We start from the raw sequence: 27,595 nt of genomic DNA on the forward strand, positions 1-27,595 counted from the left end.
CTCCTAGGTGCCATGTTGATTTTTTTAATTTTTTATTTTTTGTTATCTATCTATCTATCTATCTATCTATTTATTTATTGAAGCAGAAGCTGGGTCCCTTATCCTACAGTAGAGCTTCTATCATGTGTAACACGTTCCTTCTTCCTGTGAACCTCCTGGAAATATGTAGTTGGATCTGGAGGCTTGATCTAATTCAGTTTCGGTTTGCACAAGAGTACGCTGGAGACAGAGGCAGGGTTGCAGACTTCTGCTGGGAGGTTTGCATCTCCTTTGTGATGCTGGCAGCCAATGACGCCCCGTGGCTTTAAGGTAGTAGCATTTTAAATTATAAACCTTTCCGTTTTCCACCTGGTTACAAGTGGGGCTGAGTTTGGCGTTGGGGTCGTACTTCCAGCTCGGGATGTTGTTATATATTTTTTTATTCCTGTTTTTTCTTCATAGTAGTTTTACCTGGTACCTTTTAATAACATGGGTAGTTTCTTTTCTTTAGAGAAAATTGGAAAAAAGTCATAAATAAGACAGATCTGAAAATAAAACTGCTAAGTTCTGTCACTTGGTGATAACACCCAAGATTTACGTGCATCCTTCTAGATTTTCTTGTGTGCAAACAACTATATGCACGTCTGTGGTGTTGTTAAATGAGAGATGGCACCCCACGTGCAGGTCCGTGGGCTGGCGTTTTCCTGCTGCGGCATCACGCTGGTCACCCCCTTCCCGGGGACTGTAGCGGGGAGCATGGCCTTCCTCCCTGCCCCTTAGCAGTTCACAGCAAAGCCGGGCATGGGGGAGGACAGGCGGCTGCTGGTGAGGCCCAGCTGCCAAGTTTTTCAAAGGAAATCAGGACTTTTGGTTGGCAGGGCGGTAGCTTTCACATCTGTTCTTTGAGGATTCTCTGCTGTTGCTCAATGCACGGTGACCCTGGCTGCCCCTTTCCTTCTCCAAAGCCCTGTTGCCCGGGTCTGGCAGGGGCTGGGGCCGTCAGGGTCGTGGGAGCCAGCACCCTGGGCTCTGGTAGGCCGTGCCACCAACATGATGTGGTGTTGTTCATCTCTCCTTGTCCTGGCATTGGCCCTGTGACAGGCGGCAGATTTCTACACAAGGAAGGACAGTGGTTGAGAGAAGCTGAGTTTAATAGCTAAGGTGCTGTTTACTTAGCACATGTGTTTATTTGGAATGGCTTTGAGGCTCACCCCAAGTCGCCCCTCAGGACCACTGGTTACATCCTGTAACTTGTAACCAGTTGCATGACTTCAGCCAACCCCATCTCCCCTGGAAACCCAGTTTCCTGCCTGTTGAGTGAAGGAGTGAGCAGAGCGTGTCCCTATGTTCCCAGCCTGGGAAAGAAAGGGATCCCAGCACATCCCTGAGGCCACAGCCAGGAAGAGATGAAGGCAGAGGGGCTGGAGGTGAGTCGATGCTTTGGAATGCACCCCCTGCCCCTCACCCCTGGCCCCGCCGAGTGTGAAAGATGATTCTGGGAGTAGGGTGAGTAATGGTGCCACAGGGCTGTCTCTGCTTCAGCGAGGCACCCTCCATGGGTATCACACCACAGCCCTCCTGCCCAAGAGCCTGGGAGAGCTGGGGCCAGTAGACGGGCCTTCCCAGTGCTAAGCCAGCCTGCTCTGTCTTCCCAGGCAGGTGGGCGAAAGGGGACATACGTGCTGCTGGTGCCACAGAGGGGGTGCTGGGTTTCTGCTCTATGCTCTTGTTGGGAGAATCTGAGTGCGGATCAATTAGGCAGAAATGTCCCTGAGGGCCTCTGGAGTGCCTGGTGCTGGGGAGAGGTACATCTCATGGGAGAGAAGAGGTGATACTTGGTCGCTCCTGAGCAGGCAGGGCCGCTGTGGCCACAGGGAGTCATTCTACCTGTGATTGGAGCTGGAGCCTCTGCTTCCAAGGTGACTCAGCCACAGGGCTGGCGGTGTGGGGCTGGCTGGAGGGAGGGGCCTCAGTTCCCTGCCACAGAGCTGCTTGAGTGTCCTCACAACATGGTGTCTGGCTTGCCCCAGAGCCAGTGAGCCAAGAGGGGGCCAGGGTGGAAGCCACCGTGTCTTTCGTGACCTCAGAAGTCACGCGTTGTGATTTCTACACTATTTTTGTTGCTTCTGAAGGTAGTACGGGAGGGGCATGAACACTGAGTCGGCCTCATTTGGAGGCTGACTACCAGAGTGGCAGAGATGGCACGCATCTTGTTCCCACATAGTTCCAACGGAAGTCCCAGAACTGAATCTCATTGGGCCACTTCAATCAAGTTCCATGCCCATTCCTCACTGGACAGTGGTCCTGGGCCCACCCCTGGAGGGCTGGTTCCCCACAGGAACAAGGAGCTGTTACCAGAGTGGAAGTGGATGCTGCAGAAGGAGGGTAGCACTGTAAACGTCCCTGGAGAGGCCCGTGGCACTGTGTGGCCCAAAGGCGGTAATGATGGGACACTGGCGAAGGCTTCCTGGAAGAGGTGACCTTTGTACTTGTCTTGGCAAGATGGGTGGCATTTTTATTTTTTTAATGTTTATTTAGTTTTGAGAGACAGAGAGAGACAGTGTGAGCAGGGGAGGGGCACAGAGAGAGAGAAAGACACAGAATCTGAAGAGGCTCCAGGCTCTAAGCTGTCAGCACAGAGCCCGACGCGGGGCTCGAACTCACAAGCCGTGAGATCATGACCTGAGCCGAAGTCGGACACTCAACCGACTGAGCCACCCAGGCGCCCCAATGGGTGGCATTTTTGACCATTTCATTTTGGCTGTGCCCTGGTGGTCTGAGTCAGGACATGAAAGAACGAGGTGTGGAATGTGGGCTCGGGGATGTGCTGGGATCCCTTTCTTTCCCAGGCTGGGAACATAGGGACACGCTCTGCTCACTCCTTCACTCAACAGGCAGGGAACTGGGTTTCCAGGGGAGGAGGGGTTGGCTGAAGTCATGCAACTGGTTACAAGTTACAGGAAGGAGCTAGGGCCTTCTAACTCCTAATCAGGGAGGATGGAAAGATAAGTTGTAGGGGGTCGGGAGGAGGAGCCAGGACTTGACTCAGGAGGCACAGAGAAGCCACGGAAGGCCTCTGACCAGGGCAGGCATGCAGTGGAGTGGGATCTGGGGTTTGGAACTGAGAGAACACCCTCTGGCCTCCCTCTGCTTCTGACTTTAACTTAGCGCTTACTATGTGCCTTATACGCATTTCTCACATAAGCCTCCCAGCCTTCTGAGGAGTTGGGTGACTTTACAGGTGGGTTCCTGGGCTGCCAAGGTTGCTCAGGGGGTCTCTGACTCTGTTGATGTGAAGCCTCTTCATCCCGCATCTGTGGGACAAGAGGCTGGCTTGGTAAATCGCCAGCCTGGTTGCTCAGACCCCTTTCCGGGTATGGTGAGCCCCCTGACTTTAGGGGAAGGAAAAAATATTTCCCTGCTCACACCCCCTCCCAGAAGCCTGCCTGGAGTCCGAAACGCGATGGGTGCTATGGGGTTTCTTCCCGAGGGAGGGGCTTGTCATCTGGTGTCAAACGGGGCCAAGCTGTTGGCTCCGGGCTCTGCATTATTTGTCCTTTGGCCGCCTGACAGCCCTGTCTGCCTTGTTTTTGCTACGGTGTTACGCCCTCTTGCCCACTGTTTCGTGGCCTCGCCACTTTGTACAGCCTGTGGCTTCCAGGTGGCCGAGGTCTCTCTGCCCTGAGCTCCGGACCACGTATCTTGTCTTTATGGGTGGTTGTCCCAGACCTTTGGGCAAGCTGTCATGGGCATGTCTCAGCCTGGGGGTTTGGCTGATGGGGGCTGTGTCCAAGTCACATTTGTGTCCGCAGCACCAGAGAGGGGTTCTGCCCATGGGGAGGAGGGCAGGTGTTCCTGAGGGGAACAGAAGAGGGTCGGGGCCATGCCTGCGCCCTGGCACCTGGAGTGAACAGAAACCAGTTCCTGGGCTGATGCTGAGAAAGCCTGAGCTTGTCCCCCCCTTTGGGGGAGTTTGTTCGGCAAGTTTAGGAGCGCTGAGTACCAGGGCTTTGAGGTCTCTGGTGAGGGTACCCACTGAGGAGGGGGTAGTGGGGCTTGGAGTAGCCCGTCCTCAGGGAAGCCTTTCTTTGGCCCCAGGATGGTCACGGGTGAGTGTTTGACCACAGAGTCAGATAGACCTGAGTTTGAATCCTGGCTGTGCCTTTTGTTAGCTGTGTGTGCTTGGGCAAGTGAGTGGCGTCTCTGAGCCTCAGTTTCCTGCTCTGTAGAAGGGGCATAATAGCAGGACCTTCCTCATGGAGCTGATGGGCAATTATGTGAGGCCGTCCCCAATGCCAGCACACAGTGTCTAAATGCTGGTCGTAAAGCACATTAGCCTGTGTGCACAGATCCTGTCTGCCAGGACCTTGAAGTCTGTCTGAGGGCTGGGGTGTCAGGTGCCCAGTGGCCAGGGTTGGGGATGTAGCAGGTTGGAAGGGAAGGGTCTGACCACTGCCTCCTCTGAGGAGGGAGCTGAAAGGGGGGTCTGGGGAGGGTGGGAGTGTGAGCTGGGAAAATCGGGCTCTGTTCTCCACTTTGTTACCAAACAGTAGGTTCTGCTGTCAGGATAAAAGGTAGAAAGTGATCCCAGGCCCCCAGGTCACATGCTCAGCGGGTGACTGAGGACCAGCAGTGCCTTCTTCCTCTGTTTTGGGAGGCTTCCGCTCCCTGCTTCCCAGCCCTTCATAACTGCCGCCTCACAGCTGAGCACCACATGATCCCAGTGGGGGAAACTGAGGGCTGGCAAAACAGAAGGGGCTTGATTCCTGGCATCCTGGGGCCCAGGGCTGTTGGGATTCTTTGGGGGCTCGAGCTGCTTGGAATAGGGGCTCCAGGCATGGGGGCAGCTGGGAGATGGAAAGGCAGCAGATGAGGCTGGAGACCTTTGACCTCTCAGAGACGGATGAAGCCCCCTCACTAGGTGGGTGGGGAAACTGAGGCTCATGGCCTGTCTGTGAGTGGCAGAACCAGCATGAGGCTCTGTGCCAGGCTGCTCTCTCACTTTTAATGCTCATCAAGGATGCATTTGCTCTTGGCCTCCAGCCGTCGTCTCGGGCCTTCTAACGGAGGCTTGGTGTTCGTTTTATTTTCACTTGTTGAAAATTGTTCCAGCTTAAAGCTTCCAATTTCCATGAAGTCATTGGAGCCAGGAGCCTGGCCCGATGCCTCCCCCCACTTGTGTTGAGGGCCCCGCTGCAGCTGGGAGCGGGCCCCCCCCCCCCCACAGCCCCGGAGGCGCTGAGCTGAGGGTTCGGCTGTAGCTTTTGTGAGGCGGCTGCTGCGGAGCAGGAAGTTGTGGGTCCCAGATGCGACTTGCTCTCGTTAGGTAGCCGGGCGAAGGCGGCCTCCTCGCATGTGTGAGCCTGGACGCGGGCCGAGAAGGGGCGGGCGAGAGACGGCCCACCTCCACGCCGGCTCCTCAGACCCTGGCCTGGCCGTCCGGGGGCCCCGGAGGAGAGCCAGGTAAAGCGGGCTGTGGGGACGGGGCGCCATCTGTCCCAGTGGCCCCGGCTGGGCGGGGGCCGGACAAGGTCTGGGCTGCGGGAGGTGGGGCGGCTCCCGGACACAGGACCAGAGACCGCTGGTCATGGGCTTTGCCCAGCTTGACGAGGAGGTGCCATCATGACCGCGGGGCGGGGTGGGGAGGGGGTGGGCCTGGACGTCTGGGAACCGTGGACTTGCAGATGCCTGCTCTGCCTTTCAGGGTTGTAATTTCACACTTACAAGCCCGCTTCTCTGTTCTCTGGTCTCAGTGACGGAAGGATCGTCGGGGGAAGGGCAATCGAACTTCTTTTGTGAAGTAAAAATGAATAGCCCCCAGACAAACTCTGAAAGTGCTACATGCCCCAGAGACAGAGAAGCAAGACGCCCCGGGAAGTGGAAGGGTCTCCCTTTCCCTCCAGCCCCTCCCAGTCTAAGGCCCCCGGGGACCAGTGTGCACCACTGGGACTAGGTCCTTCTGGATCATTCTGTGTGCTCCTCCAAACACATGTACACAGGGCAGATCAGGTGCTTCGCTTCTGTGCCACTACCTGGGGTTCAGGGCAGCTGGCACTGGGCGCTTCCTCTCTGGCCAGCGCTTGGGGGAGGGGAGCGGAGGGGTGAGGAAAGCAGAGGGCTGGGCTGGGCCTCCATGCACGGGTCCCCTGGCCCCGAGGCCTGGCCGGAGTCCAGGCGGGCTCTGCTCCGATGTCTGTGTGGCCGTGGGCTGTCTGCCACAGACATGCGGGTGGACGGCCTGAGGGTGGCCGCCTAGAGAGTGACTAGACCAGCTTTTCTCAGATGGGGGCCCTGTGGTGGTTTTAGGCCGTATGTGGATGAACATGCTTAAAATTTGTTAGGTATCTATTTTAATGTGTTTTAGGAAAAGGAAAAAAAAAAAAAACATCCTATAAATAGGACCTTGGATGTGACTTCATGATGTCCCTTTGCCTGGGACAAAGCTAAAGAAGATACGGAAACGAGAAGTGAGCAGACTTTAAGAGGAAGTGTGAAGTGACCGGCTCGGCCGGATGTGCATGTGTCCGCGGAATCGAAAGTCTGGGAGGGTTTCTTCTGGGAGGGTCTGTTCCTAACCAAGCTGTGGGTCTCCCCACCTCCAGGTTAGGGGCCTTCTGGGGCTTTCCTGTGGCTTCTGATGTGAGGTGTGGGTGCAGAGGAGGGGAGGCTGTCAGATTGTTCCGGATTCTGGGCCCTCAGAAGGGAAGGTGTGAACTGTGTGGGGGAAGAGCCTCCTGTAATGTTTTAGTGAAAAGAAGTGGCCGTTTCCTGGCAGCCGTTTTCTGGGGGCTGGGAGGGGAGGGGTGGTCTCGAAGGGCCCCTTTGCCAGGAGTGGGTCTCAAGAGAGGAGGTCTTCCTGTGGGTCCTACAGCAATGGGGGCTGGTGCAGGGAGGGCCTACCTAGGCAGTGAGCGGTGGGAAGGAAGGGGCAGGAGCAGAGCTTCTAAATAGGCCAAAGGTGCTTTTCAGGAGGAGATACCGGTCAGATTTGATGTGGTTGTGAGGACATGCACCCCCCTTTACAGTTTATAACTCTTGGTTTAACCCATTTCCTGCTCCCCTCACCCCTATCCTGTGGTAGGTGCCTTTTGCCCCCCAGTTTGCAGAGGAGAAGACAGAGGCCCAGAGGGGCACTTTCTTGTCCTGGGTCACACAGCGAGTCAGTCCCCAGGGCTGTCCACGTGTATACACTGCCTGTCACGGAGAGCCGCCATGTCTGAGGCCTGTAGGGGGTCAGGGCACAGTGCCCCTTCTTTGGAGAGGCTGCGTGGGGCAAAGCTGAGCAGGGGCTCTGGGTGGCTTTGAAGAGTTAGTAGGACATGATCCTCACCGTGGGGAAGGAGGAATCAGGTTCCTCTGAGTTGGGTCCTCCACCCTGCAGGCCTGGCCTGACCCTTGTCTGCACCCACTGCAAGGTGGCGGGGGCTGGGTCAGGGCTCCCCCGCAGCTGGGCCGTGCCTCCTGAGTCATGTGCTGGGGTCCTGCTTCAGCTGGCGGGAGATGATCTGACCCTTTGGATTTTCCATGACTTGCCATCCTCCCATACTGGAGGTCATCAAGGGGTGATGGGTGGCCCATCCCTCAGTGTCCTTGACCTTTCTCCTGTCCTGGAGGAAGGGGGTGTGGGGCGCATTGACACTCAGCTGGTGGCAACTTTCCATCTTCCAGGGCCTGGGCAGAGGGCAGTGCTTCACCCAGCTGGGACTGTTCTGGGGCTGCTGAGGGAGCAGGCAGAGTGGATCACGCTGGATGCTCGAGTGGGAGTGGCTGATTCCAGCCTTGCGTGGGATCGGGTCTCAGGGATGGGAGGGAAGCGTGGGTGGTGGGCCTGTTAGGCATTTCGTGTGCTTGAAGAGACCTGCGTAGCTACGAGCTGGGAGTTAGTTTGGCTCAGTGAATGAGACCATCACATCTGAACAGCCAGAGAAGCCAGGGGTCTTCTGGAGGTCCTTGGGTCCAGCCCCCTGCCTCCGGGCCCCACTCTGCCTGTTTCCAGCAGCATGTGAGGTGAGCCAGGTTATTTGAGCCAGTTTCCTGCATCTGTAAGTTGTGTCTCTCGTGGTTCCCACTCAGGCGGTTATAGGCTTAAACAAGGGGGGACATGTTGCACCTGGTGCAGGAGAGCCCCAGCTCCAGGGGAGGTGTGATCGCTGTCATGTAGCTGTGTTGGGGGCTCTCCTCCGCCTGTCCTGTTTCAGGTGGGAGAGGCCTCCCTGGTAGCCTGCAGCCCTTGGGCTAACTGCTGTCTCACAGTTCCTCAGTCCCCTCCTCTATGAGGTGGCAGTGCCCAGGCAGGTTGCTGGGGGACTGGAATATGCATGAAAAACTCTGCCCAGCCGTCTGACACCAGCACACCCATGTCTGGGGTTTCCCTGGCGGCCTGTGTGTGTTGAGTGCTGCCAGCCTGCTCCCCCGCCCGGTGGCCCTCCAGCTCTGCCCCTGCCCTGGCTTGCAGTCTCCACTCACCCACAGGGCTCTTCCAGCCCCCACCCCCCAGGGAGGGTGGCAGGGCGCCCACCCAGCAACCGTCGGCATCTGGCTCGACCTGCCGCTGCCCACGGAGTTCACAGCCGGCCACATCATACCTGGGGTGTTGCCAGATCCTGGGTGCAGACCTGGGCTGAAGCACCTTCCACTCCCTGATGTTCCCTCTAGGCACTGGGGTGAGGTAGGGCAAGACTTGGGTCGGAGGTGGGCTCAGGTCCTCTTTGGTGACCCTTCTCCCCATGATACTGGGTCATCCTTTCTCCCACCATCTGCTGATCACGTTAACAGGTCTGTGCCATGGGCATTGCCTGAGCACCAGCCAAGTGTTGTATGGGAGGGGAAACTGACAGTCCAGATGGGGTAGGATGGCCGACCCTGAGCCCTGGAGAAGGGGTTTGTGGGGTTCCTGGGTTCCTCTGATGCACACACTTGGCCAGTTTCTCCCATCTGGTGTCACATCTGAACCCCTTCTCCTGGCTTCTGGGGTCCTCTGGTCCCAGCCCACCGTGCTGGTCCAGTCCCACCTCTCGTGGCCTCTCGTGTACTCCGGGGTCAGCACGTGCTTGCCTCTCTCTTGCCCTTTGTCCATGCAGCCCCTCTGCTCAGGGCTTCCCTACCTCATACCCCATCCTGGCTCGTGTCACCCATGTGGAGGCCCCCTCCTCGGGGTCTTCAAGCTCGGGAGCTGAGGAGGCTCGAGTGGTCTGCTCTGGAGTCAGTCACCTGGCAGCTTTCCCTCCGCCCGGGCTCTGTGAAAATCCCCCCCCCCACCCCCATCGGTGCCGGTGTCAGGGGACACCGGGGGCACCCTCCTCTGTCCGTTCTCCCTGTTATTCCCCTGTGTGTACTCCTCCCTACAGCAACCACTGGAAGCATTTACCCATGACTGTGCCCAAAGGAAAAGAAACAAATTGAGGTCTTTGTCACGGGTACCCCAGTTCTCAGACATGTACCTGGCCCCCCAGGCTTACCTCCTCCCGCTTCTTCCTGGACGGAAGTACTCGTGGCCCAGGGAGGAGCTTGTGTCCTCCTGGGGTTGCAGCACAGCAGGCCTGGCTTCTAGGGAACAGGAGGCCCCAGGGGATGCATGTAGTAGGCAGTGCCACCAACCACCTCTTAGGACCCAGAATATGCTGGTGGGGACCTCTTTGTCTTCTAGGATTCGGCCCTTGCCATCCCCTGCAGGGACCTTTCCTGCCCCTGGTTAGTGGCTCAGTCTCACTGCTTCTGGGACCAGCTGACTTGGGTGGATGGCTCCTGGTGTCATTGGCTGGCTGAGCAGGGAGAGGCCCAGGAGCATGGGGCACAGCCCCTCCCTGCACAGATGGAAAACAGCCCCAACGGGCTTCACAGCTTTGGGGCTGGTGTGCATTTTCCTGATCAGAGCTCTGTTGGAGGCAGGGTTTCCTCAGGCCTCATTAAGTGGTGGGGATGTGGACGAGGGGCCACCCGTCTCCCCCACCTAGCCTCAGCCTCCCCATCTTTGCAGTAGGCAGGCTGCCCCCCCCCCCCCCCCCGCACATCCCCTGCCAGTGTGTGCCAGGGTCTTCCTGGCTCTGCCAGTCCCTGCTCCCGGCCTCCCACACCTGTCTCCCTCGGGCCCCATCTGGCTCGGGGAGGAGGAGCCCTTTGAAGTCAGCTGGAGGCGCTACTTTAATGGGGGACCCAGACTAATGGGGAGGCATCCTCTTTTGAAACACCCAGACTCCCTGGAGCCACCATTGAGGCCCCCCGGGGAGGGGGTGCCTTAGCACCAGGTAGTGCCCAGGGCAGGGACCAGCACTTCTGCATCCTTTGTCTGGCCCTGCTTTCTGGGCAGGGGAGCAAGGGAAGGGCTACCTTTGGGGGGGGGTGTCAGGACCCCCGGGATTTATAGGGTGTCTCCTATTATAGGGTGTCTCCTATTTATAGGGTGTCTCCTGCCTGTTGATATCAATCGAGGTTTCTCAGGCTGCCCACCCCCCCCCCCCGCCCCAACTTGTGTTTGGAGCCACTGGGGTGACCCCACCTGATGGCAGACCCTGTGTACTAGCCTCTCTGTGAAGTCCCTGAGCATTAGGTACCATTACCAGCCCATTCTTTGAGTCAGGAAACAGGCCCAGAGAGTTTAATGAATGTGCCCGTGGTCACACAGCGCCTCTGATGTTTGGTCCCTGAGGCTTTCCTGCCTTCTTGACTCCTCAGCCCCAGGCTGCTCCTTGCCCATCCTAGCATTTCTCTTCCTCATGTGGCCCATTTATTACATTTGTCTCCTCTTCCCCGACAACACACGCTCTCCAAGGGACCTTGCTTATCATGGCCTTAGCCTGTCACCTGGTACCTGGAGTGGGCAGGGGCTCAGTGAGCACTTGTTGGATGGAGGAGCATGGGCACCACGGCGGTGGGGGGTGGGGCGGGGGCTTGCTTTCCTGTCGTTGAAGTAACACAAGTTTGGCCCCCTTAAGTGTGTGAATTTCTGGATTTAGGAGGAGTTTTTATAGCCATGAGGTCATTTCACGGCCAGAATAAACTGGCAAGCTCCCCACTGCTCAGGTGAGAAACCCAGGCTGAGAGGCAGGTGACCTGCCCTAGCTCATGCAGATGGGGACAGGGACACTGGGGTTGGGACCAGCCCCCAGTGCCTGCTCAGCATGGGCTGTATTTGTCTCAGTCTGTGGGGCTTGGGTTTAAGTGTCCCCTGTGTACCAGGCAGGTGTCAGATTTTGGAAGTTGAGCAATGAGTAGCCAGACATCAGTCTTGGGGGAGGCATCAGGTAGCCGGGCAGTGACAGGCCAGGTGTCCTGTGTTTCGACACAGGCACTGGGAAGGGAGAGCCAGGCACTGAATCCAGATTAGGAGGGAATTGGGCAGCCCTCCTGTGGAAGGTGGTGGCTGGGCCTGGCTCTGAAGGGTTGGGCAGGAGTTTGCCAGGCAGAGGGAGTTTTTGGGGTGGGGAGATAGGCTGTGCTTTTAAGCGGCCAGAGCCTGGAGACAAGAGGGTGGGGCTTGTTTGGGGAACTGAAATAAGTCAAACTGTGCAGTCACGAAGAAGGCCTCTGGAAGCCCCGGAGGAGGTTTTTGGCCAGGGGGTGAGCACAACTGGGCTTGGTGTTCTTGGGGACCCAGACAGGTGCAAGAAGCTCTGGCAGGCTATCCCAAGGAGAAGCTTGTGTCTAGCGGTGCATGGGGCTGCGGTGGACTGGGGATCCATCACAGCGGCTTCCTGTATCCAGCCAGAGCCTGGCTCTGGAAGGCAGGAGTTTGTGGCAGGAAGGAGTAAGTAACCAGGAATGGGGGGCCTAGCTCTAGGGACAACTGAGCTCTAGGGAGGGTCTCCTGAGCCCCCCGTGTGGGTGTAGTTACAGAGGCCAGGCTGTGGTTTGGGGGTAAGGGAGGTCGGCTAGGCCTGCTTCCCCTGCAGAAGGGCTCCTCCGGGCTCTGGGCTGGGCTTTCACCAGGCAACCCCCCCTGCCCATCACATGCCCCCTTGGCCTCTCTCAAGTTCTCAGGAAGCCTTGAGGAAGTGGGATCTCAGCACTTTGGATTAGAGCCGGGTACTCTGCTGTCTGGTGCTGTGGGAGCCACATGGCGGGGAGGGTCTGTGGATGAGGCAGTGGCTTCGGGGGCCCAGACTAGACAGTGATGTCTTGTTGGGCTCCATGGATGGCTGGGGGAGGCCATGGCCCCTCCAGCATGGCCTGCTGAGCAAGGATGTCTTACTGTCTGGTTTTCCCACTGATCTGTCTGCGGCCAGCTTGCTAGTCTGAGTGGGACCGGACCAGAGTGGGTAAAGGCTCCCACTCTAGCTTGGGTCTCCTGACATTCGGCCCAGGGCTCTGTCCCCTGCACTGCTTTGCCTCTGGCAGGTGGGCTACTTTCCTGCATTGCCTGAGAGAGGCAGGAAGTGTAGCCAAGAGACGTAGGAGGGTCTTTTCCTGGTTGGTATTTAGAGCACTTTCTTGCTTTCTCAATTCCGCAGGGCAGATTGCTCCCCAACTTAAAACTGCCTGAGGGAGGGCGCTGTGCATCCAGGCCTTCTTCCCATCTTCCCTTCACCCCTACCCCAGAGGCCAAGCTTAGGGCTGGTCCCCTGGCCCACAAGCAGTTGCACTGGCTTGTCCTTCCCTTGTGTGTCCATCCAGCCCAGGTAGAGGTGAGAGAGCGGGGCCCCCAGCCAGAGGGAGCTCCCCAGGCTGTCAGGAGACGGGAAGATAGTTGGCTCTCTGGGCCACAGCTGCCCAGTGAGGAGCTCTGAGCTATCTTCGAGACTCCACAGTCAGCATTTCCCAAAAGGAGTTCATTGGAAATTAATGCAAAAAAGGGTCCCTTGAACCAAACAGACCGGGGAATGTTTAGCTGTGTTTAACTCAGCAGGTTTCTTTTCTGCAGGACTTCTCAGAGCCTTTAATTGCTAATGTATACAGGGACTCTTTAAAGGAGGAGGAGGAGAATGTCAAACCCTGTGCTGCCTGTGACCAGAGTCCAGTGTGGGTGGGGCTGGCCATGTGTGTGTAGCTCTTCGTGGCTCTGCTGGTGGGCAGCACGCCTCAGGAAATGTAGACAGAGGGTTAAGAAAGAGCTGGAGCCTTGGAGTAGGGCAGGTCTGGGTTTGAATTCCAGCTCTCCTGCTTTTCAGCCAGGGGGCTTTGAACAAGTAGGTTAGGATTCCAGAGTCCGCCCCCAGCTGGAAAGAGAGTGAGAGCAGCTCCACCCATACCCACACCCCCACCCCGAGGCGGGGGGGGGGGGGGGGGAGATGGGCTGTGAGGGGATGGGCTGCGTGGGCCTTGCCCCTGCCTGTTCCTGACAGGCGCTCACCGAGGTGGAGGTTCTCAGACGAGGGAGGCCAGAGGCCGCTGGGAGTCTCTCTAGTTGGGTTCAGAGGTTGCAGAGCCTGTCCTGAGGGCAGGTGTTCTGCTTTCTCTCCTTGAAGCAGGCCTGCAAGGCTTGGGGTGGGGTCCCCATGCTGCCTGGGATGCCAGATGGCAGTTCTCTCTGACACTGTCCACCTCCCCTAGGGCCCAGGTTGGGTGGCTGGACGGCCTCTCTGTCCAGACCCCGCCAGGCACCCCACGGGGGCGTCATCCCCTGTCACTGCTCAGGGCCCCAGGTAGCAATTTTTAGGTGCTGACCACTTTTAGGCTAGGCCACTCCCAGGGCAGAGTAGGGGGCCGGAGCTCACGACTGGGTCATCGGGGAGGGGAAGGGGCAGGTGCCCCGCTCCCTGCCTCCCAGACCCCACAGCCCTTTCTGCCAACTTGGTAATACTTGTTATCTCGACTTGGGTACTTTGTGTCGGGTGGAGCCTCGACACCCTGCCTGCCTTACCCCCATTGAATCCTCTCAAAGCCCTGCAGGGTCAGAACTTAGTCTCCCTTTTTTCAAATGAGGAAACTGAGGCACAGAGATGAGAAGTAACTCTCCGGGGTGTGCAACTGACACTTCATGGGCCTGAGACGTATGTCTGTCTGTCTGCCTTCCTTCCTTCCTTTATTTTTTTAAAAACAAGTTCTATTTAAGTTTATTTATTTTGAGAGACAGAGCGAGCATGAGCAGAGGAGGGGCAGACAGGGAGAGGGAGAGAGAGAATCCCAGGTAGGCTCCGTGTTGAACAGTGAGATTGTGACCTGAGCCGAAATCGACTGAGCCACCCAGGCGCCCGGTAAACAGGTTCTATTTTTTTATGTATTTGCATACATACTTATATATGTAGATCCACACACCCCCACGCCAATAAAGATGCCAGGAACATGTCTTTCCATGTTTGTATATGTGTCCCTTTAATTATCAGTCACCTTCTGTTGCCCTTGAATTTTTCTAATAGAGTCTTTATTTTTTAGTTTATTTTTTTAAGTTTATTTATTTGTGTTTTTAGTAGTCTCTACACCCAACGTGGGGCTTGAACTCACAACCCCAAGATCAAGAGTTGCACACTCTTCCAACTGAGCCAGCCAGGTGCCTCACGTGTTTAGTTTATTTTTAAAACCACTTTATTGAGGTATGATTGACATAGAAAAAGCTGTGCATATTTAATATATGCAGCCGATAAGCTGAAGATAAGTATTCCCCTCTGAAGCCATCATGACAATCTATGTCATAAACGTATTCCTCACTCCCGAAAGTTTCTTTTTGCCCCCTTTATTATTATTATTGTTATTATTACTGCTAGTAGTAATAGTCGTAGTAGTGTGATAAGAACCCTCAACGTAAGGTCTGCCCTCGTGGAAAAATTTGAAGTGTACGATATAGTATTGTTGGCTGTAGGCACTATGTATGCAGTAGATCTTGCATCTTGTATTAAGAACTTTTAAAAAATGTTTGTTTATTTTAGAGAGAGTGAGCGAGCGTGTGGGCAGGGAAAGGGCAGAGAGAGAGGAAGACAGAAAGAATCCCAGGCAGGCTCTGCACTGTCTGTGGAGACCCCAACGTGGGGCTTGAACCCACGATCTGTGAGATCGTGACCTGAGCTGAAACCAAGAGTCAGATGCTTAACCAACTGAGCCACCCAGGCACCCCAAGAACTTCTGTTTTTGTTTGTTTATTTGTTTGCTTTTAATATTTATTTTTGAGAGACAGAGAGAAAGAGAGTGAGGGGAGGGCCAGAGAGAGGGACACAGAGGATCCAAAGTGGGCTCTACATTGACAGCAGAGAACCTGATGTGGGGCTCGAACTCACGAACCATGAGGTCATGACCTGAGCCAAAGTCGGACGCCTGACTGACCCATGCGCTCCCCAAGAACTTCCTTTTAATTGCACAAGCTGCATTACGACAATAGAAACAAACTGAAGGTTCACTCATTCCACCAAAGCATCAGTTTTGGTTATCCTGTATCCTGGTTCAGGCATTACCCGTTCCAGACACTGCTGTTGCCATGTGGATTTTGCACAAAACACCCTGGGACAGCTCAGTTCACACCGCTGCACCCTTTTGACGGCTGCGTAGTATTCCACAGGAAGGGTGCATTGTGATTTATTTCACTATCTCCTAACTGGCAGACACACCATCTTCTTTTGTTATTGTAATGCTGCAACAATAATCTTGTACATGTGTCATTTTACATCTGTGAAAGTGTTTGTAAGGTAAATTACTTGAAGGACTTTTGCTACATCAAAGGTTTGTGTGTGCAGGAGTGATTTTGTTACATACGACTAAATCGCCAGCCCCACCCCGGGGGTTATGCTGAATCACTCCTGCCAAGGCTGTGGGACTGCCTGTTGTGTTGTGTATAAATGCTTTGATCTTTGCCAATTGGATAGGTAAAAATGATTTTCCGTAGTAGTTTTAATTTGTGGGTTTTTTTTTTTTTTTTTTTTTTTTTTTTTTTTTTTTATTACGGGTGAGGTTAGCTTCTTCCTAAATGTTTAACAGCCATTTGTATTGCCTTTCTGTGCACTTTCTATCCATACCCTTCTCCCATTTTTTTTTTTTTTTTTTTTGGATGATTGGTCTTTTTCTTTTTGATCTGTGGGAACTTTTTACATATGAGAGAGGTTAGCTCCTTATGATAAGAGTTGTAAATATTTCCCTAATTTCTCATTTATCTTTTGATTTTGCTATTAATAGCTTAAGAGAGAGAGATAGAGTGTGAGCAGGGGAGGGAAAGAGAGAGAGGGAGACACAGAATCTGAAACAGGCTCCAGGCTCTGAGCTGTGAGCACAGAGCCTGATGCAGGGCTTGAATTTGGGAACAGTGAGATCATGAGCTGAGCTGAAGCCAGATGCTTGACCGACCGAGCCACCCAGGCACCCCTAATGTAGTAGATTTTTAATAAGTTTATTTACTTATTTGTTTTTAAGTAAGCTCTATGCCCAGAGTGGGCTCAAACCTGCAACCCTGAGATCAAGAGTGGCATGCTGGTCTGACTGAGCCAGCCAGGCACCCCTGGAGTAGTTTTTTTAAATGTAATGGGAGTTGATTAGTCTTTTCTGTGTCAGGTCAGAAAGGACTGACCCACTACAGCATTGTATGAACATTCTTTCATGGTTTCTTGCTCTCTTTGGAAATCCTCTTGGTATAAATCATGACTCCAGCTTGTTCTCTCTCCTCTGGGCTCTGCTGTCTCTTTAAACAGGATACTGGCGGGGCGCCTGGGTGGCGCAGTCGGTTGGGCGTCCGACTTCAGCCAGGTCACGATCTCGCGGTCCGTGAGTTCGAGCCCCGTGTCAGGCTCTGGGCTGATGGCTCAGAGCCTGGAGCCTGTTTCCGATTCTGTGTCTCCCTCTCTCTCTGCCCCTCCCCTGTTCATGCTCTGTCTCTCTCTGTCCCAAAAAAATAAATAAACGTTGAAAAAAAAATTTTTTAAACAGGATACTGGCAGGGTAGTTACATCCCTCTTGCTCACTCCAATTCAGTGGTTACTCTGGGGTATATCTATGGCTTTGTGAAATGGATCCCGTCCCCCATCTCCCAACCCCGTTCATGCCTCCTCACCACTGGCTGTCTGGGTGGGGCCCTGGGCAAAGTGTGAAGTCAGTGGCTAGACCTCTGTCCTGCCAGCCTGGGCAGGACTGGCACCTGGTAAGGTGCCTGTAGACTAGCCCTTTCTGTCCTTCCTTATCAAGGGGAAAGAGGTCAGAAATGTGTTGAATGGGGGCATGAAAGTGTGTTCATTTTATTTTATTTTATTTTATTTATTAAAAAATGTTTTAAGTTTATTCTGAGAGAAAGGGAAAGAGAGAGAGAGAGAGAGAGAGAGAGAGAGAGAGAGAGAATTCCAAGCAGGCTCTGCACGGTCATCGCAGAGCCTGATGTGGGGCTCGAACTCATGAACCCTAAGATGATGACCTGAGCCAAAACCAAGAGTTGAACGACTGAGCCACCCAGGTGCCCCCAAAGTGTGTTCATTTTAAGGAGGGAGTTTTGTGAGGGCAGTGCATAACTTTAGGAATCAATCACTGACGGTGGGATTTCAGGCAAGAGCCAGGGAAAATGTTCTTTCCGGCAATCCTTGGTTGATCCATTAGTTAGTTAATAAGCACTGTTGCATGGACCCCCACTCTGTACAGACACCTGGGAGAGGCCGGCATTGAGGTCTCTGCCTTCGGGGAACTTGTGCCTGGAGCATAGTTTCCTCTTGGCATCTGGCCTGGTGCCAGGCACATAGAAGGTGCTAGTATACATCCATTAAAAGAATGAATGCATGGATCTCTCTCAAGGTGAATGAATAGACGAATGAATGAATGAATGGATGAATGAATGGACGATTTTTCCCCAGGCAGTTACTAACCATTATTCGAATCGGCATAGGAGATAGCAAAATTCATTTCTTATCCCTGCCAGCTGGAGCCTGGGAGGTAAGGGGTGAATGAGGCATTTGTATTTTAAAGGAGACACTGACTATGCTGAGACAGTCCACAGGAGAAGTGGCAGGGAGGATTTCAGGTACAAAGAATAATCCCTACCCCACCCCTAGAATAAGCCCTCTGGGGCCAGGTGACAACACCCAGGCTATCCCCTTAGGCTTGTTGTCCTTTTATGATTCAGACTCCACACCCAGCCCAGCCCAGCTCCGGGTCTCAGAGGTCTGACAGAACCATTCCTTTGCAAGAAGGAAAACCGAGGCCCAGATGGGGCAAGGGACTTGCCCAGGGTTACAGAGCAGGTTGGTGGCAGAGCTGGACTTTCTGGATCCGAGACTGATGGGTAGCCTGTGGACCCTGGGAGCTAGTGTGAAGTCAGCATGGGGGTCCTGGGGAAGCGTGATGGGGAGCAGGGCTGGCTGGAGGGCTCACATCACTGGGCACTTTGGCTTTTGCCCCTGCTTCGTGGCCTTGTAGGCTGTCACCAGGAGGTGGCAAGATGAACGAGAAGGTTCGTGGGGGGACCCTGCCTGCTTCATGCCTCTGTCTCTTCTATTTGGACTCCATGGGCTTCCTCAGCTCTGGAAACAGCCTTCTTTCTGGGCTCATTTACTATTTTGTTCTCTCAAACAGCCTGTTGGCCATCATGGCCTGCACCTCACTTTTCCCCACGACTTGGGTATCAGCACCCGAGTTTACCGATGAGGAGGACTGAGGCTCAGAGTGTGAGCGACTGGAACGTATGGCCATGGGAGCAGAGCTGGGGTTTGAACCTGTGCTTCCCCCACCAGCGCTCCCCATTCTCAGGGACACACTTCCTTCATGTTCTCACCTCCTTCTACTTTATTTTTATTTTTTTAATGTTTATTTATTTTTGAGAGAGAGGGAGGGAGGGAGGGAGAGAGAGAGACACCAAGTGCAAGTGGGAGAGGGGCAGAGAGAGAGGGACACACAGAATCCAAAGACAGAATCCGAAGCAGGCTCCAGGCTCCGAGCTGTCAGTACAGAGCCCGATGAGGGGCTCAAACTCGTGAACCGTGAGATCATGCCCTGAGCTGAAGGCGGACACTGAACCGACTGAGCCACCCAGGTGCCCCTCACCTCCTTCTGCCCTGATGGGCTCTCCCTCCTTCTTCCAAAGCTGCCCTGTTTGCTTTCCCCTGCCTTTTCTGCCTGGTTCAGGATTCCAGCTGGTTGGTTCATCCGTGGGTCCATCGATCCATCTGTCTGTCCTTCTGTCTGGCCTACATGCAATGACCAGGGCCCAGCTGCAGGACGTGGACACAGACCCTCCCACGACAGATCCTGCCTCACCTTGGTGAGGCAGGTGCTGGGATGCCTGACAGATGGGACCGTTGGCAGGACTCTGGGAAGGCCTGGGAGAGACCTGCGTGGGGAGGGAGGTCAGGCCCTGGGTGAGCAAAGGTGTGGAGGGGGAGAGGCCTGAGGGCTGCTCGGCTCTGGTGTTGGTGGAGGGGAGGGCGTGCATGGCAGTCAGGCTGAAATCCCTCGGTCCCATGAGGTTTCTTGGGTGGTGCCCCTTTATGCTGGGACTTTGCCAGGCAGAGCACCCTCTGGGTCCCCTTCACAAAAGTCTGGGTCTCCTGAGGGAGATGCCCTAACATGAGACCCCCCCTCCCACCCCCAGCAAATAAAAATCTGCTTGTGACACAGCCCGTGGAGCAAGCTGAGTGCTGGGCTAGCCGAGGAGGCTAAGGCTGTGTCTGTGGGTTCTGGGCTGCAGCATCATGGACCCCAGGCTGGATTGGGTGCAGGGACTGAGCCCAAGGGGCCGAGGTGGGGCCTCTCCTCACGTCTGCCTGCCCCTCCCGCACACCCCAGAGCCCCCACTTCCTCCTTTTGAGGCCACTGGGGCCCCAGGCCCTGTGCAGCTCCGAGGCCTGCTGGGCTGGGCCAGAGGAAGCCAGGCCGGGATTCCTGCCAGTGCGGCTTGGGTGAGGAAGTGGGTGCCCTGTCTGTGTCTGTGAAAGCTGGGGGTGGGCTAGAACTCCCCAAGGGGTGTGGTAGCACTGAGGGTGCTGCGGGATCAGCCAGTTCTGCTGGGGAAGGATATCCTGAGCACCCCAAAGGGCCCGGTCTTGTACTCATAATTTGAGGTCCCAGCCTCCCTATTTCTGGCGGTTCTTCTGGCTGAGGAACCTGGAGCCCCCAGTCAGTATTTGGCAAGGAGACCACAGCCCTGCCTCAGTTGTAGGAAAAGGAGGAGAAGGTGTGTGTGGGTAGCTTGGAGGGCTTCCTGTAGGAAGAGGTGCTCCTGGATCTTGCTGGCTTAGAGGAGGCCTCCTGATGTGGCTTTCTGACTTGACTTCTTCAAGGCGGATGGAGGAACCTTGACAGAGTACACTTTGCCTCCTCCCACCCTCGGTCCTAGGCTTTGAGAGGGGAGGGCAGGAAGGGTTTAGCATTTTGAGAGGTTATGGGCTCTGGGGATGTCAGCACCGTGAGAGTGTTGGGCAGGATGAGAGGTGAGCCTAGGTGGCCTGTATGCAAGTCCCAGCTCTCTTTCACTAGCTGTGTGACCTCAGGAGAATGACTGAACCTCTCTGTGTTCCCACGCTCATAAAATGGAAGCAGTAGTCATACTGCCCTGCGGGGCGGGTGTGCAGAGTTCGAGCCCACAGCGCTGGGCACGCAGTAGGTACATGGTAGATTTTGTTGATGGCATTGCCCGCCCCCCTCTATCATGGGGCACAGGGCTGTGGGAAGTGCAGGGCCCAACAGGAGTGCTTTGGGGGAGTGAGGTTGATTCCTTTGGTATCCATTTCTATGCAAGTATGCCCCGGGGCTCCCTAATTCATCCCACAGAAGGGAGTCTCTGGAGGCCACTGGAGAAGATGTGGGGAGGCCCATTGCCCCAGCTTCCTGCTGGACCGGGTCCCGTGCAGCCTGGCTGGCTCTGGGCTGTGGAGTCCAGGATGTGGTGACAGAGGTATGGGCAAGGGAAGTTCCCCTCCTTGGCCCAGCCCCCTTCCAGGAGACCTAGCTGGGGCCAGTCGTATCTGCGGGCACCCGCTCTTGCCCCTGAGCTACATGGGACTCTGCCCCCTGACCCTGAACCCATCAGGAGGCCATGAGGGTTCCCCAGATACAGTAAACTGGGGCAGAAGGCCTCTTGGTTGCAAGTGACAGAAGCACAAACTGGCTTTATCTGAAAAAGGCATGATTGTCCCGTGTGATTGAAATATCTGGAGGCTGTTTGAACTTCAGGCACAGCTGGATCCAGGGGCTCGGGGGGTATTTTCAAGTCTCTGTCTCTGTCCAGTTTTCTGTGTTGGCTTCATTCTCACTGGGCCGTCTCCTGTGGTGATTTCCAGTGGCCACCAGCAGCTGTAGGCCACCAGCAAAAGAGAGTATCTCTTTTTGGTGGGTCAGCAGAAGTCCCAAAGAGGGTTCTCAGAGGGTTGTGGTCACATGACTGTCCCTAAACCAGTCACTGGGGCTTGAGAGGGACGATGATGATGAGCCAGCCCGGCTCACGTGGCCCCTGAGCCAAGGGACTGAAGTGGGAGAGACAATCCCAGCAGCAGAAGAAATAATGTCGCCTCCCAACTGGACCTTGGGGGTCCCCTCCACTGTAAAATGAGCTGCTTGCCCTATTCCCCCTACCAGGGTGATCATGAGGTCTGACCCCTGGGCTCTGCTTCCTCCAGGTAAAGGGGCCTCGACTGTCCCATATGTGTGTCTCTGCTGTTGGTGTCTTTGGACTTGGGACAGAACCACTGGGGTGGGGGTGAGGGAGCGACGGGGGTCGGCTTCACTTGGCCTCAGGTGGGCCTTACAGCCAGAAGGAGTGCTCACTTCTGGAGGAGACCGTCCGAGAGGCGATGAGCTCCCCGTCACCGAGGTGGGTGAGCCAAGGGTCATTTGTTGGAGGCTTGGCAAAGGAGTTCCTTCATTCAGGGCCTCTGTGGGGCCCTCCTAGTTGCCAGCTGTCAGTGACCAGCAGAAGAACTGGTGAATGGGCAGAAAGGCCTTGAAGCCTTCCCTGGTAGGGGGGGCCTCTGTGTCCAGCTTTGGGGGGGTTGCTTCTAGGGAGCCGCTGGCCTTTGGAAATGCCGCCATGGGCTCCCAGGCCTCTCACCAGGAGCGATAAACACAGTCATTCCTCCCAGCCCTGCCCTGCTTTGCTCTTCCAGGAGTGGGACCCGGTCCCTGGATGGGCCGGAGTCCCTGTGTCCAGGGCTATTGTCCACGCCCTTGCCCACCTGCCATTGCCCAGGAAGTGGCCTAATTAGATCCCCAAGAGCGGTGTTTACCAGGCGAGGGTTCCCCCCCTTCCCCCGGGGAACCCTCCAACTGCTCCTCTCTCTTCATCCCTGCCTCAGCTGGGCTTCGTGTGCCTGGATAGGCAGGTCAGTAGTGGGGTGAAAGGTGCTGTGTGTGTGTGTGTGTGTGTGTGTGTGTGTGTGTGTGTGCATGCGTGTCCTGGCCGCCCACAGCTCTGGTCTGAGGGCTTTGCCTGGGGTTTAGAGCAGCTGCGGGGAGTCGTTGCCCTGGCCCCGTGGTGTTTGGGGTTTCTCAGCCTGTCAGTCCAGTCCCGAGGCACTGGAGTTTGGTGCCAGGCCAGAGAGATGGGCAGTGTGTGCACTTGTGGTTCAGTTCCCGGGAGCTGCCCTTGCTCACAGGGCTCAGTTCAGCGAGACAGAAAGGTCGGGCCAGGAGCCCTCGTTCGGGAGCTGGTAGACCCGGCTTTGAATCCCAGCCCTTCTGGCAAGCAGCTCCAGCTGTGTGATCTTAGGCAAGCCACTCGACCTCTCTGGGCTCTGTTCTGCGTCTGTAAAACGGCTGTACCACCTTGGCCTTTGCAGGTCATGAACTTGAGAGCGAATATGTGGGTGTGGACACCTGGCCTGACAGTGTTTCTGCTGTTGTGACCGCAAAGAGCTGGTTTAGGGGAGCTTTGCAGTGGGGGCTTCTCAGGGCGGGGACTTGATCTTGCTTTGTAAACCCTACCACATAGGGCGAGGCATACGTGGTTAATACTCCAGAAACACTCCGTGTGGAATAAAGACTGGTTGGTTTAGATTTAGAGGTTGTCAACCAGTGGGTGGCACGGCTCCAGTGTTTAAATTAGCCGCCCTCATTCACAAATCAGAATTTCGTGTAGAAATCAGCTTTGTAACTTGCCTAAGCGCTTTGGGCTCTTTGGTAGCTGTGGGCCCAACCAGGGTCTGAGGTGGCTCCCGGATCCCAGGTGGGCACTCACTAGGGGGCTTTGCTCAGACGCAGGGACTCTGGGTACCCTGCTCTCCTACCTGTAGGGGCTCTGGACTCTTTCTTTCACAGCTTTTGCCAGTGGCCATTCGTGCCCTTCGTGACTGCCCTGAGCCTTCCCACCTCTTACCTCCTCCCTGCCCTCTGCCACCAGCCCTGTCCTGTTTCCGGTCTCTCAGGCAGGCCTGGAGGATGCTGGGAGCCTGGACTCCTGGTCGAGGGTTGCTCCTGTGACACAGGGTTCCCGCTGGGAATATGGCAGCTGCCCGCAGGCCTCAGCCCCTGCATGTAGGGATGGCACCTTTTTGGGTAACTTTCTCTCTTTGGGGACTGGGAGTTCCAAGGGGAGAGAGAGATTGCCTGGCACACGGGAGGTATGTAGTGGGCCTAGGGGGCCACAGGCACAATTAACTGCCTTTTTGGAATAAATGAATAAGCAAATGAATGAATGGTGCTGGGAAAGAGGGAGTCCATCTGGGCTGAGCATTGCCAGCCTGGCATCTGCTCCCAATTTTGCCATAAAGGGTCCACTGTGCTCCCTCTCTGAGGTTTGGGCTCCTTTTCTACGAAGTGGAGCTTGCAAACTTCTCAACTTCTTGTCAGTGGAAACTTAAAAAATGTATTTAAAAAAGGCAGTCTTTCGTAGAAGCTTAATGTAACATGAACGCAAGGGGGAGGGTCTGGGTGTAGCGGGCGTGGGGGTCTGAGACACAGAACTCACTACAAAGCCCCTGTAGTTGGGTGGGTGTGGTCTTTGGGCAAGGACCTGCAAACAGACCCCACATGCACGGTCACCTGACTTATCACAAAGGTGGCTTCTCCAGAAGCTGCTGGGGTCATCAGATGCCCATGTAGAAGAAAGGGATGAAGGCTGATCCCTGCCTCATGCCATACACAGAATTTGCTGGGATGGATCAGAGACCTCCACCTCCCTGTGCAAGTCAAACAGTCAAACTGTTAGGGCAGTGCTGTCCAGTAGAAGTTTCTAGATGATAGAAATGCTGTTTATCTGTGCTGCCGGATATAATAGCCACTAGCCATGTATGGCTTTTGAGCACTTGAAATGTGACTGGTGTGACGGCTGGACTGAACGTTGAATTTCATTTTAAAGAAATTGAGAGAGAGAGAAAGAGCAGGAGGGAGTGGCACAGAGAGAGGGAGAGAGAGAATCCCAGGCAGGCTCCGCACTGTCAGCACAGAGCCTGACGCTGGGCTCGACCTCACGAACTGTGAGATCATGACCTGAGCTGAAACCAGCTTACGCTACTGAGCCACCCAGGTGCCCCTTAATTTCATTTTTAACCCAGTTAACTCTAAATAGTCATGTGTGGCTAGTGGCTGCTGCAGTCCTGGAAAACACAGGGAACCAGCCCTGTGCGCAGAGCCTGAAACGGGACCTAGGAGTTAGGTGTGGGTTTAGGTTGATGACTCAGACCCGGGTCTGCTTTGTGTCTCCGCAGAGCTGAGGACCCCATGTGTCTGGTCAGCCTGGCCCGGATGCAGAGGAAGAGGCCAGTGGTGCTGTGAGCCGGCCTGGCCGCGGAGCGGTGCGGGCCCCGTGTGGCCCACGCGGCTGCCTGCTGAGGGGGCCCCTGCCCAGCCCCGCCTGCCAGGCTCCGAGAGGCCGGAGGCCTAGGCCCACCAGGGAGGGTGTCTGCAGACAGATGCTCCCCAGGCCGTGGGCTCTCCTGAGGGCACTGCCGGGCGGGTGGGCCTCGGGGGGAAGATGCCGGCCAAGGGGCGCTACTTCCTTAACGAGGGCGAGGAGGGCCCGAACCAGGACGTGCTCTACGAGAAGTACCGTCTCACCAGCCAGCACGGGCCGCTGCTGCTCACGCTCCTGTTGGTGGCTGTCACTGCCTGCGTCGCCCTCATCGTCATCGCCTTCGTCTGCGGGGTGAGTGAGGCGGCCGGCCCGCGGCGGGTTCGGGGCCCGGCTCTGCCGCTCTGGGCTTGCGAGGCCTCCCGGCAGGTCGTGGACTCCTCTCAGCCTGAAGCTCTGCATCTGTGACGTGCTCGGGAGCATAGTTTGGCTTTTAATTTTAATTTAATTTTGAAGTCTGGGGTGCTTTGCGAGCTTACATTCATTTGGCCAAGTAAACGACACTCCTTTTCTCCAAAGTAAACTTCTATGGAAGACCTAGGTCTGGGACAGCTCGCGTGTCATGACTCCCTCTTCCCAGCACTCCTTCTCTGGCCTCAGAGTCCTTCTCAACCCCGGTCTTGAGGCAGACGCCCCTGCTGTCATCTCTGACCTAGGCCTTGCCCCACCACTGCTCTTGAGATGTGGCTAGTGTGGCTGAGGAACAGAAGCTTTAAAAAAGTAAATTAATTTCTCCCTTCCTCCTTCCTTCCCTCCCTCGCTCCTTCCTTCCTTCCTTCCTTCCTTCCTTCCTTCCTTCCTTCCTTCCTTCCTTCTGAGAGCATCAGCACACTAGGGGCAGAGAGGGAGGGAGAGAATCCCAAGCACTGCAGAGCCTGAAGCAGGGCTCGATCCCATGAACCGAAAGATCATGACCTGAGCCAAAACTAAGAGTTGGATGCTTAACTAACTGAGCCACCCAGGTATTCCTGAGGAACTGAGTTTTTTTTTTTTTTTTTTTTTTTTTTTTTTTTTTTTTTAAAGTTTATTCATCTATTTTGAGAGGGAAAGCATGAGCCAGGGAGGAACAGAGAAGGAGAGAGAAAGCATCCCAAGCAGGCTCCACACTGTCAGCATGGAGCCAGACACAGGGCTCAAACCCACAAACCTTGAGATCATGACCAGAGCTGAAGTTAGACGCTTAATTGACTGAGCCACCCAGGCGCCCCTGGTGTAAAATTAATCTTGAATAGCCACACGTGGCTAGTAGCCACTGTATGCAGCAGCAGAGTTCTAGAAGAAAACTTCAGAGACTACAGGGTGTTATCAGGGTGATATGGGTACAGCAGCCAGCACTCAGTGGGTGCACTGTCGGTGCTGCCTGTATCTGTGGCTGGAAACCGCAGGACATTGGTTTCGGCATTCAGCAAATGGTTACTGAGTACCTACTGTATGCTGGCCCCCAGATCAGCCTCTGTGCCCGTGGAGCTTAGGGGCTCCTGGGGGAAACCAGGTGCTGTCCCAGCTGTGACTCTCCTTTCCTGTCAACCACCTCCCAGTGTCACACTTCTGTCTCTTTGCTCCAGCTCTTCCCCTGTCTGGGACGCCTTTGGTCAGCCTTTGCTCCTAACCTCCATTCATTCTGTAACAGACAGGAGCAGTGGCCTCCTCCAGGAGGCTTTCCACGGCTTTGCTCCTGCACTCTGGTGCTATCTGTCCCCCGTAGGTCCTCACAGAGCACCCTGGAAGCAAAGGAGGCCTGACAGGGAGGGGTTGGGGAGTGGTAGCATCACAGGGCTGGGCTGTGCAGGATCTCAGGGCTGCACAGGAAGCGACTGGTGAAGGATGGTGGTGAAGGCAACCTTAGCCAAGACAGCACAAAGCCCGAAGGTAAGGAAGAGCTTGGTGTTTAGACGGAGCATAGATGTCACTCGTGTGGAGAACACAGGTGACATTGCTCGGGGCAGGCTGGAGAGGCTAGCCTGGCAGGCTTTCTGGAGGAGGCAGTGCCTCACTGGGGAAAGCTGAGGCATTTCTGTGTATGTTTGCCCTGCCCAGGACCCCTCTGGACACCAGACTGTCCTGGGGACGACCTTCTTCACACTTGCTGTGTTTGTGGTTCTCTACGTGCTGGTTTATGTTGAGTGCCTCGTCCGGCGGTGGCTCAGGGCCTCGGCGCTGCTCATCTGGGTCTGCCTTATGATGCTGGGCTATGTGCTGGTGTTCGACTCATGGATAAAGACAACCCACATGGGGGCACAGGTAACCGGGTGGGGGGAGCCTGGTGTCCCCAGGGGCTGGATGCAACCACCCAGCTGTGCACCCAGAAACTCGTGCCCTCCCTGGGTGTCAGGTCCCTTCTGGAGACAGAGCCTGCATTCAGTGTGCTGGCCTTGGGCCTTCCTCCTGCCACGGGCCATGGGTCTGTGACATAGGGTGGGCCCCGGGCTGATCTTGGGCCCCTGTCAGCTCTCTGAGCTGGAGAGATGGCTGAACTGGGAAGAGTGTCCCTGTGAATGTCCGGCTGGAGCATTGCAGGCAGACCCTCATTTGGTTGGAAATGACACAACTCCAGCTCAGAGAGGCAGAAAGGCACAAATGGGCCCGTGTGCCAGGAAAGGCTGGGGGCACCAGTCCCGGGGCTCCAGCGGGATGGCCGGGTCCCAATTGCCCTCTGTTCTGTTTTCCCCTGTGCCATTTCATTCCCAGGTGGGCCATCCCCAGGTTGGGCTGATCTGCGGGGGGCGGCCAGTGAGCCGACCCTGCCCCAGCCTTTTGCCAATCACCATTCCTGTGGAGGGAGAGCCCCGGCAGTGGGTGCCAGGCGGGAATTCCCTCGACCACGAGGGCCTGAGTCTGACTCCTGGGGAGGCCTGGCCTCGGCCCCAGATCATAAATCAGCTCATAGGAAGTGATGGATACTGTTGTCTGGGTCTGACCCAGAAGCAGAATTCGGCTTTTTCTCATTCTATTGCAAGTCTGTCATTGTCCCTCACCACTGGGAGGGGAAGGGGCCGCCCTGGGGGCAGA

The 27,595-nt window shown here is 55.6% G+C and overlaps 1 protein-coding gene across 10 annotated transcripts in view; it reads left to right on the forward strand.

Moving 5' to 3' along the window:
• The window catches only part of ADCY7 (adenylate cyclase 7), a 57,849-nt gene that overhangs the window by 7,729 nt on the left and 22,525 nt on the right, over window positions 1–27,595 (forward strand). For 4 of the 10 annotated variants that reach the window (XM_045442710.1, XM_045442707.1, XM_045442708.1 and 1 more), the window contains exons 2-3: window positions 24,444–24,880; window positions 26,624–26,827. In XM_045442710.1, coding sequence (XP_045298666.1) covers window positions 24,710–24,880; window positions 26,624–26,827 — 375 coding nt within the window. In that variant the 5' untranslated portion in view covers window positions 24,444–24,709. Of the gene's footprint in view, window positions 1–286; window positions 310–4,717; window positions 5,443–11,455; window positions 11,536–24,443; window positions 24,881–26,623; window positions 26,828–27,595 lie in introns of those variants that run through there. The other 6 variants (XM_045442704.1, XM_045442709.1, XM_045442711.1 and 3 more) reach the window with 6 other exon arrangements.

Source organism: Leopardus geoffroyi, chromosome E2 (assembly GCF_018350155.1).
Source record: "Leopardus geoffroyi isolate Oge1 chromosome E2, O.geoffroyi_Oge1_pat1.0, whole genome shotgun sequence".
Classification (NCBI taxonomy): Eukaryota; Metazoa; Chordata; class Mammalia; order Carnivora; family Felidae; genus Leopardus; species Leopardus geoffroyi.